The 9,831-nt window shown below is 38.4% G+C and overlaps 1 protein-coding gene across 2 annotated transcripts in view; it reads left to right on the top strand.

Annotated features, from left to right (window-relative positions):
• Positions 1–9,621: 9,621 nt before the first annotated feature.
• Positions 9,622–9,831, top strand: part of Tbc1d23 (TBC1 domain family member 23) — a 57,586-nt gene continuing 57,376 nt past the window's right edge. Inside the window, exon 1 of one of the 2 annotated variants that reach the window (XM_046455303.2) lies at positions 9,622–9,823. In XM_046455303.2, the coding sequence (XP_046311259.1) occupies positions 9,771–9,823 (53 nt within the window). In that variant the 5' untranslated portion in view covers positions 9,622–9,770. The remainder of the gene's footprint in view (positions 9,824–9,831) is intronic. The other variant, XM_046455305.2, reaches the window with a different exon arrangement.

Here is a 9,831-nt window from a genome sequence, read left to right as displayed (position 1 = left end):
GAGCCTTCCAACTGCCTAATGCATTCCACTTCCACCACACCTCTGCTCCCAACAGATCTTCTTCCTGACGTCTAGTATCTAAATGACCCTTCTATCCGTACTTGTCTCTATATCTAATCAGGAACTGTATCTCTCATAATGTATTTTCTTACAATCGTTCTCACTTTCTTTACTTTTCTTTCAACTCTGTGACCATTATCCTAGTTTTGGATTTTCTTGCCTTCTGCCTGACCTCCCTGTCTCTAGTCTCTTCCACTTTCAATCTACATGAACTCATCGCCACATTCATCTTTGTAAAACTCTCCTGGGATCATATGGCTCAGCCTTTCAATTGCTGTCCATTCCCTACCAAATCTTGGCTGAGTTGTCTCTTCCCTACCTTAATAGACAAGTCTCCTTTGCCATCCACAACATACCCTGAGTTTTCTGCATCAATCGTATCAATCTCTTTCTGAAGTTCTTTCTCATATTTTTGCCTACCTGAACACTATCTATTCCAGTCACACATGAAGGTATGTTGGAAAAGGGTTCCAAGTAGAAGAAATATTATGATTACAAAATATGTAGGGCCTTGTAGGACATTGAAAAGACTATGACTAGGCAAAATTTAAGCATTATCACATCGTCATTATATATGAATATAGGCTTTCTCTCTGCTAATAGATTATCACCAAATACTTTGTACAAACACACACACACACAACCACCCCCCCACACACACACCACACACTGCTATACTGGGAATTGAATCTAAGAATGTTCTACCTCTGAGATACATCCCAGCCTTTTAAAATTTTACTTTGAGACAGAGTCTCACTAAGTTGCTAAGCTGGCCTTTAACATGTGATTCTCCTGCTTCAAGTAGCTGGGGTTACAGACATGTACCACTGTGCCTAACTAAAAATTTTAGGACACATTTTCATAGTAGAAACAAATTATTTTGCTTGAGGCTAAAAATGATGACTCAAGATTCTGCCTTTGCCAATAAAGATTGCATTAAACAAAGCAGTAACATCCAATTGGGATTCTTGAGCAATCTCACCTACTTGTGATAATTAAATAAGGACTCTAAAGTAATGCCTTCCCTCTTCAAGATTCATAAGTCTTCAGCGGGTGCAGTGGTACACACTTGTAATCCCAGAAGCTCAGGAGGCTGAGGCAGGAGGATCACGAGTTCAAAGCCAGCCTCAGCAAAAGTGAGGTGATAAGCAACTCAGTGAGACCCTGTCTCTAAATAAAATACAAAAAAGCAGGGCTTGGGATGTGGCTCACTGATCGTCGAGTGCCCCTGAGTTCAATCCCTGGTAACCCCCCCCCCAAAAAAAAGATTCATATGTCTTCATTAACTTATTTTTCTTATTTAACCCTAATATGGCAATCATTCTATTTCTAAAGAGATTCATCATAATCATGAAAATAGAAAACTACTTGCCTATTTGATTTACTTGAAGGCAGATTTCATATTCACTCATTGCTAAATTATAAGGATCAGGAGGAGGTGCTTAAAATAATGTCTGGTATATAGTAAATGCTCTATAAGTGTTTTTTAGTATAATGTTATATTCCATCACTCATTCACACAGCAAACCACTGTTTTGTATCAGGTCCTATGCAGACATTGGAACGTAAAGATATATTAACCTGATCTCAAAGTTCTCTAGCTTAGTGGAAAAAACAAAAACATAAACACATAGTGAAAATAAAATTTATAAATGCAATAATTGAGATATATTTAAGGGGTAGTGGTAGATATCAAAAGGCAGAGATGAGTAAATCTGCTTGGGAGAGAGGGTTACATGGAACATACTCTTCAATCCACATGGCTAGGAGCAACTAGTAGAGGGAAGTTAGTAGAATGTGACAAAGAAAAGGACATAGCTTCAGCAAAGACATAAAGTCAGGGTAAAGCAGGACTTGTTTGGGGCCGTAAATATAGAATACCTAAAGGGAAGGTTATAAGAAAAGATGGGAATGTTCTTGATGAACCAGGTTATAAGTATATTGTATCAGTGATAAGGAATATGGACAGTCTTTCATAGGCATGGAAAATCATTGAAGGGTTTTAGGTAGATTTTCATTTTAGAAAAATGTAAGCCTGGAGTGGTGGCTCATACCTCTAATCTCAGCTACTCAGAAGGCTGAGGCAGGAGGAGAGAGTCCAGCCTGGGCAATTCAGCAAGACCCACTATCACAAAATAAAAGGAGGAGGAAGAAGCAGAGAACAAAGAAAGGAAGGAAGGAAGGAAGGAAGGAAGGGAAAGAAAGAAAGAAAAGAGTATACCAAGAGGCACAAATTCAAATACCTCTGAGGATCAAGCAAGTAACAAATGTATAGATGGAGGTCTGGTTTAAAGTGATGGGAAATATTGTAAGAGACAACTGAAAAGTGAATAAAGACATTCAAGTGATTAAAAACAAGGACTTGGGATGTAGCTCACTGGTAGTAGAGTGCTTGCCTAGCATGCACAAGGCCCTGCATCATTTGATCCCCAGCACTGTAAACAAGCAAACAAACAAACAAACAACCCTGCTAAGTAAATTGAGACTGAGGGCTTCATATTTCAATGCCTGGAGTACATGCTATGTTGGGGAGAAGTGGAAGGAGGTAGAGGGTAATTAAGGAATCCCTTTATGCAAAACATAATGAGGAGCAAAACCTAGAGAAAATCTTCAAGGGTAAAGAGGAATCTTGACAAATATTTAGAGAGGCAAAAATTCATGGGAAGATACTGATGTGATTCTGCAATCTGTATATGGGGTAAAAATGGGAGCTCATAACCCACTTGAATCAAAGTGTGAAATATGATATATCAAGAATTATGTAATGTTTTGAACAGCCAACAATAAAAAATTTAAAAAAATAAAATAAAATGTAAGACCTTGATAATTGTTCCAAAGGAAATAAAATACTAGTCATAAGTCTGTCAAAACTTGTACAGAATCTGTAAGATGAAAAAGCAGTGTTCATGAAGTAGGTGGAAATAAAAAAAAAATTCATGGGAAGATGAGGGAAAGAAGTTAGAATAATGCCTAAGTTTCTGGCTTTAAGTGACTGGAATTGCGATGTAAGGCTTCAACTCTACAGAAATGGCAGGTAGTGCCTGCGGGTAGGTTGATTTATGGAGTTTGGTTTTGGAAATGTTGAGTTCTTAGTGTTTGTGGGTCATCCTGGTGTCAACACCAGGTAGATGGCTGGATTTACAGATGCAGAGGGCAAAAAAAAATGGCCAGGTTTGGAAATAAAGACATAGGGGTTTTCAGTTTCCATAGGTGGGAATTAACAATAGGACTTGTTGTTAATTACCAGAAAAAAGGGAGAACAAAATTATAGAGAAGAAATTCTTTAGCTAAACTTTTGGATACTTTTGCATCTCTAGTCACTTTCATATTCATGATATCTTAAGAATTCTTTTTAAGAAAATTATATTCTTTCCATATGAATTTGGAATATTGAAATGACAATGATAAGCTGTATAATTTAGCATGAAATCAGTAGAAATTTAGTAGAAATCAGTCTGTAAGTAACATATTTATAGGAATTATAATACACTTTATAAACATATTGTTTAAAATTTGTTATATAATTTCATCCAGTTACTTTAGATGGCTCCTTCCTAACTATTTTATTTGGCAAGACATATACTTGAAAAGAGAAGTAAGTGCAAGTGCCTGAGACGAATGGAGACAGATTATACTGAAAATACATCACTGTCATTGTCTAAAGGATACTATTTGCAGAGTAAGTATGTGTGTCTTCTTAGGGTATTAATTCACAAAAAGCAAGAAGTTTTTAAAAACTATGAAGGTAGGCATGGCGACACATGTCTCCATTTTCAGCTACTTGGCAGCCTGAGGAGGGAGGATTACTTGATCCCAGGAGTTTGAAGCCAGCCTGGGCAGCATAGCAAGATCCAGTATCAAAGAAAAAAGAAATAAATAAGGATAAAAACTCTGTCTAGTTCCATCTAACGTACTGTTTATTACCCCATTTCCAACCGGGAATGACTCAACATAAGTAAGAGCCTTTTGTGTGGAACATTTGGGAACAAATGTGGAATCAGGAAAGGGTAAAATAGGCTCCCACATTAAAGCACAAACATTCCAAACTCAACAATGGGTCAATTGCTATCCAAATGTTTACTTTGGGTTCATCTACATAACCTATTAAAACTCAACCTTAATTAGCAAAAACAACTACTAGAAGGATAATGGAAAAATATTATGGTTTCCAGTTCTTTTTATCACTGTTTTCTCAACACTTTAAAATGAATTAAAAGCAGATGTTGAAATTGCTGCCAACTGTTCACTTGTCATCTGTGAATGGGAATTAACTTGGTTTTATTCATCATTAAATTAAATGTTAGACTTCAATAGTTTAAAGAGCCTTGGAATAAAGTTACTGATGGAATTTTAAAGTTACAAATAAATGAAATAATTTTGATAATTGTGAAAACCTTTATCCTTGCAAGATAAAAAGGAAAATTTCTGGAAAGTTTAGAATTCTGAAACTCTCACATAATATCTATAGAAACGGAAATCAGTATTTTGTTATTTAACAAGAAAATTTGGGCTCCATCAATACTTTTAGCTCTGCATTTGTTGTAGTGGAGTGTACAAAACAACTTAAAAATGGCTACCATTCTCAGAGTTAAAGAATAGAAAATGCTGTATAATTCAGTGCCCAGATGAGAGGACTTGCTTATAGTAATTTACAAGTTCAGAGGAGGTAGAACCTCAAGAGGGTAGAAATGATATGAGTGGAGATCTTAGGGAGGGAATTTGATTGAATAATGAAGAATGTGAAGGATTTAATGCTGCCTCATGTGACAGCCAGCCTCTGCCTTTGAGTATTCAAACCCTTGTATAGTTCCCTCCCACATTGAATGGAGCTGACCAATAGGATATTGCAGAAATGATGGGGTGTGACTTCTGAGGCTAGGTCATAAAAAAATATTGTGGTTCTTATCTTGGTTTCTGTTGAATCTTTACTCTGGGGGAAGATAGTCACCATGTCAGGAGGACATTTGAGAAGTCCATTGATAGACTCATTGGGGAGGACCTGAGTTATCCTGCCAACAGCTAACCCCAATTTGTCAAGCATATGAGTGAGTGGTCATGGAAGAGGATGTTTTAGCCTCAGTGAAGCCTTCAGTTGACCGCATGACTGAAATATTGGCAAATATTTTGATTGTGACTTAAAAAGACTCTGAATCAGACCATCCAGTTAAGCTGCTTCTAAATTCCTGGTACACAGAAATTTTTAGGTAATAAGTGTTCATTCCTTTAAGTAATTAAGTTTTGGGGTAATTTTTATGCAGAAATATATTAGTACATCTTACTAGGTCTTTATCATTAGTTACCAATACACAAAAGTCATGAAAAGTTTGCATGAATATGGAATAAATGATCAGAGCTATGATCATCTCCTTTAAAAAATGCTATGATAATATGATGAAAAATGAGGAAGTCAAGCGCAGTGTTGTGTGCTTGTCATCCCAGCTATTTAGGAAATTTGGGCAAGAGAATCAGTTGAACCTAGTAGTTTGAGGGCCAGCAAGAAGAAAACTCTATTACACTAATATAACAACCTTAACCCTGTTCCCAACCAGCCATTTCTATATTGGTGAATGGCTTCACCCATTCCAAAAATACTTCAAATCAGAGACTCTGCGTCTGACAGAAGAAAAAGTTGGCTCCGATCTACATATTGTGGGGTCGGGCTCCAAATTCCTTAATAGGACACCCATAGCACAAGAGTTAAAAAAAAGAATCAACAAATGGGACTTACTTAATTAAACTAAAAAGTTTTTTCTCAGCAAGAGAAACAATAAGAGAGGTAAATAGGGAGCCTACATCCTGGGAACAAATCTTTACTCCTCACACTTCAGATAGAGCCCTAATATCCAGAGTATACAAAGAACTCAAAAAATTAAGCAATAAGAAAACAAATAACCCAATCAACAAATGGGCCAAGGACCTGAACAGACACTTCTCAGAGGAGGATATACAGTCAATCAACAAGTACATGAAAAAATGCTCACCATCTCAAGCAGTCAGAGAAATGCAAATCAAAACCACCCTAAGATACCATCTCACTCCAGTAAGATTGGCAGCCATTATGAAGTCAAACAACAACAAATGCTGGCAAGGATGTGGGGAAAAGGGTACTCTTGTACATTGCTGGTGGGACTGCAAATTGGTGCGGCCAATTTGGAAAGCAGTATGGAGATTCCTGGGAAAGCTGGGAATGGAACCACCATTTGACCCAGCTATTGCCCTTCTCGGACTATTCCCTGAAGTCCTTAAAAGAGCGTACTATAGGGATACTGCTACATCAATGTTCATAGCAGCACAATTCACAATAGCTAGACTGTGGAACCAACTTAGATGCCCTTCAATAGATGAATGGATTAAAAAAATGTGGCATTTATACACAATGGAGTATTACTCAGCACTAAAAAATGACAAAATCATGGAATTTGCAGGGAAATGGATGGCATTAGAGCAGATTTTTGTTGAGAGCCACAGCCAAAGGGGCCCCAGCAAACCTCCAGCAAACTTCCAGCTGCCGGCTGATGATTGGCTCACAGCGGCCCCAGCAACATCTAGCTGATTGGCTCCTCTGCAGTGATGCTCATTGGGCTGTTTCCCTGCCCTTTCAGACCACGGAGCTGCTCATTGGGGGACTTTTTTTGCTCCGCCCACATGACCCAGCCAATCGGCCTCAAGAGCAGGAGGATTGTGGGAGGTGGAGAGAGGCTTGTGTGGGAGAGAGAGGCTTGTGGGAAGCCTGTGGTGGCAGTTGGGGCTCTGAGGGTTTTTCCTGAGAGGCTGTTTTGTTTGGCGTGTGTGGTTCTAAAAATAAAGTTAGTTTCTTTTGACAAGTGGCTCCTGATTGTGCCCAGCCAGACTGCGGCAGATTATGCTAAGTGAAGCTAGCCAATCCCTAAAAAACAAATGCCAAATGTCTTCTTTGATATAAGGAGAGCAACTAAAAACAGAGCAGGGAGGAAGAGCATGAGAAAAAGATTAACATTAAACAGGGACGAGAGGTGGGAGGGAAAGGGAGAGAGAAGGGAAATTGCATGGAAATGGAAGGTGACCCTCATTGTTATACAAAATTATATATAAGAGGATGTGAGGGGAAAGGGAAAAAAAATCAAGGGAGAGAAATGAATTACAGTAGATGGGGTAGAGATAGAAGATGGGAGGGGAGGGGGGGATAGTAGAGGATAGGAAAGATAGCAGAATACAACAGACACTAGTATGGCAATATGTAAAAACGTGGATGTGTAACCGATGTGATTCTGCAATCTGTATACGGCGTAAAAATGGGAGTTCATAACCCACTTGAATCAAATGTATGAAATATGATATGTCAAGAGCTTTGTAATGTTTTGAACAACCAATTAAAAAAAAAGAAATCCCTTAGTTCATTTAACAAATATTTATTGATAATCGACTACATAGCGTGAATTAAGTGTGAATTAATTACTTATAAACAGCATAAATTACATAATTTTATGGCACCAAACACCATATAATAGATGAACAATATTTTAATTTCTTTTTTATAATTTTGTTCAAAACATTTTAATTTACTAAAATCAGAAGTTTTTGACTTTACTTTTACAGAATGAAGAACTGCTTGAAAACATCAACTGATAAATTTACAGTAACATAATTTTATTTTTACCAGACTGTAAGGCAGTCTCTAATTTGATTACAATCAAAATGAATTATAATTGAGGATTAAAATCACCATAACCTGTGAACAACTCCTTGTCACATCACTGTCTGAATAGTTTGTAACCCATTTTAGAAAACCTTCTGAAAACCCACTGGCACAACTGAAGGGACCCAGCAGAGATCCTGAATGTTAGGATAATTTGACCTAGATTCATACCTCTTATTTTTTATTTTTTTGATAATAGGCATCTAAATTCTCATTTTGTGTTAAAAGGAATTTTCCCCAATGAAGGATCACTCAGGGATCTGGGGCTTGGAGTGAATGCAATAACTTGCAGCTCTGTATGTGCCTTTTGGAAACAGAGGGAACACATTTTTGGTTATAAATGAGCTAGCTGTACTATTTTGTGTTTACTTAAATCAAATAGATTTTTAAATTATAAAACATTTTAGATTGTGAAATATAAATTATACGAGGGATACTGAACATCTATGTAGTCACTTCTCAGCTTTTGAGAAATACATTAAAAATTTAAGCTGAGCATGGTGGTGGGCACCTATAATTCTAGGTACTTGGGAGGCAGAAGCAGGAGGGTCACTTGAGCCCAGGAGTTTTATACCTGCCTGGAGTGAAGGTCAGCCTGGGTAACATAGGCAGACTCCATCTCTCAAAAATAAAAATAAATAAAAAAAAAAAAAAAAAAAAATTAAAGTTATTTCCTCCTCACTTCAAAAATAACTTAACATTCTCATTTTCTTATATATCATTCATCCCCTTCTTTTTTAAAAGCACATATACATCTATAATATATGGTTTTGTGTGTGAGTGTGTGTGTGTGTATATATATATATATATATATACACACACACACACACACAGTAGGACACAATACCTTCATTTTATTTATTTATTTTTATATGGTGCTGAGGAGTGAATCTAGTGCCTCATACTTGTCAGGCGAGCACTCTACCACTGAGCCACAATCCCAACCCCTATGGTCTTGTTTTTAGCACCAAATATGAATGACACCATCCTTCTGTAACCTGTTGTGCCCATTTTTTTTTTTCAAAGTGAAGACTAGGATTTAATTTATATTGTTTTATTAATGTATGGTAGTCAGTCAGTAAATTTATTGAATTGACAAATCAACTTATCCATATTGTTACATGCAGTTCTACTCATCATTGTTTCCAGGGCTTACAAAAACGTTTCTTGGGTTCGTCCTCCAGTGTGTGCGCCCATCTTAGGGCCCCCTACGGTGTCCAGGGTAGAGGAGCATGGGTTGGGTAGGACCGGTAGTGTGGGCGGAGCTTACACAGGGAGGCCCAAGTAAAGCAGACATGGGGTGGAAAAGGAAAGGTCTTTTTATCTCTCCTTGTAAGTAATTACAGTTCCAGAATTCTAAAGTTGGGCCTTGAACTTCCAAGCTGTTATAAGATATTTTTTTAAGGCAGGACGTATTCTCCTTACTATTTAGCTTGTTTTAATAACTTTTAAATATTTAAAGTATGCAGACCTCCGTTTGTAGTTTTGACCGGGTCCCACAAATAGGGGTGGGGTGCTTTTTTCTTACATCCTACTTTTTCCTCAAATGTAGTTGTTATAGAGTAAATTACTGCAACGTGGGTCTCCTTTTACGCCCACATTCCCTGTGTGAATCCTCACTTCCCCTCCTCTCTCCACTAGTCAGGACTACCAACTCTAAGTTCGACGCCAAGTTGGAGTGAAGAAGCTAACCGGACGCCACGCAGGGACGCTGGACACTTACTGGCCGCATAGCGCGACGAGCGTCCCTACGAGGCCCCGCCCGCTCCGTTCGTCCGGCCGCGTGGCATCCTGGGACCTGTAGTTTTTGGTGTAGCTGCCTTCACCAAGTCTCCACCCTCCAGCACTTGACGCTGCGTTTCGCCCTCGGGACGTCCTGACGTTACGTTCCACCTTCCCCTTGCCTCCTCCCTCTTTCTTTGGCTCCGGAGAAGCTCAGTTCCGGACTTCCGAAGACCTTTTACGACGTTGGGTCTTAGAGTCTGTCTCTGCTCCAGGTCCACTTTTCGGCAAAGTGACGTGGACGTCAACAGCAATGGCGGAAGGAGAAGACGTCCAGCCACTGCCTACCTTGAGCGGCGACGGCTGGTGAGTGA

Source organism: Marmota monax, unplaced genomic scaffold, assembly GCF_021218885.2.
Source record: "Marmota monax isolate L192 unplaced genomic scaffold, Marmota_monax_Labrador192_F-V1.1 WCK01_AAM20220418_F8-fsc00053, whole genome shotgun sequence".
Taxonomy (NCBI): Eukaryota; Metazoa; Chordata; class Mammalia; order Rodentia; family Sciuridae; genus Marmota; species Marmota monax.
Note: the sequence above shows the minus strand (reverse complement) of the source record. Positions and strands in the feature narration are given on the sequence as shown.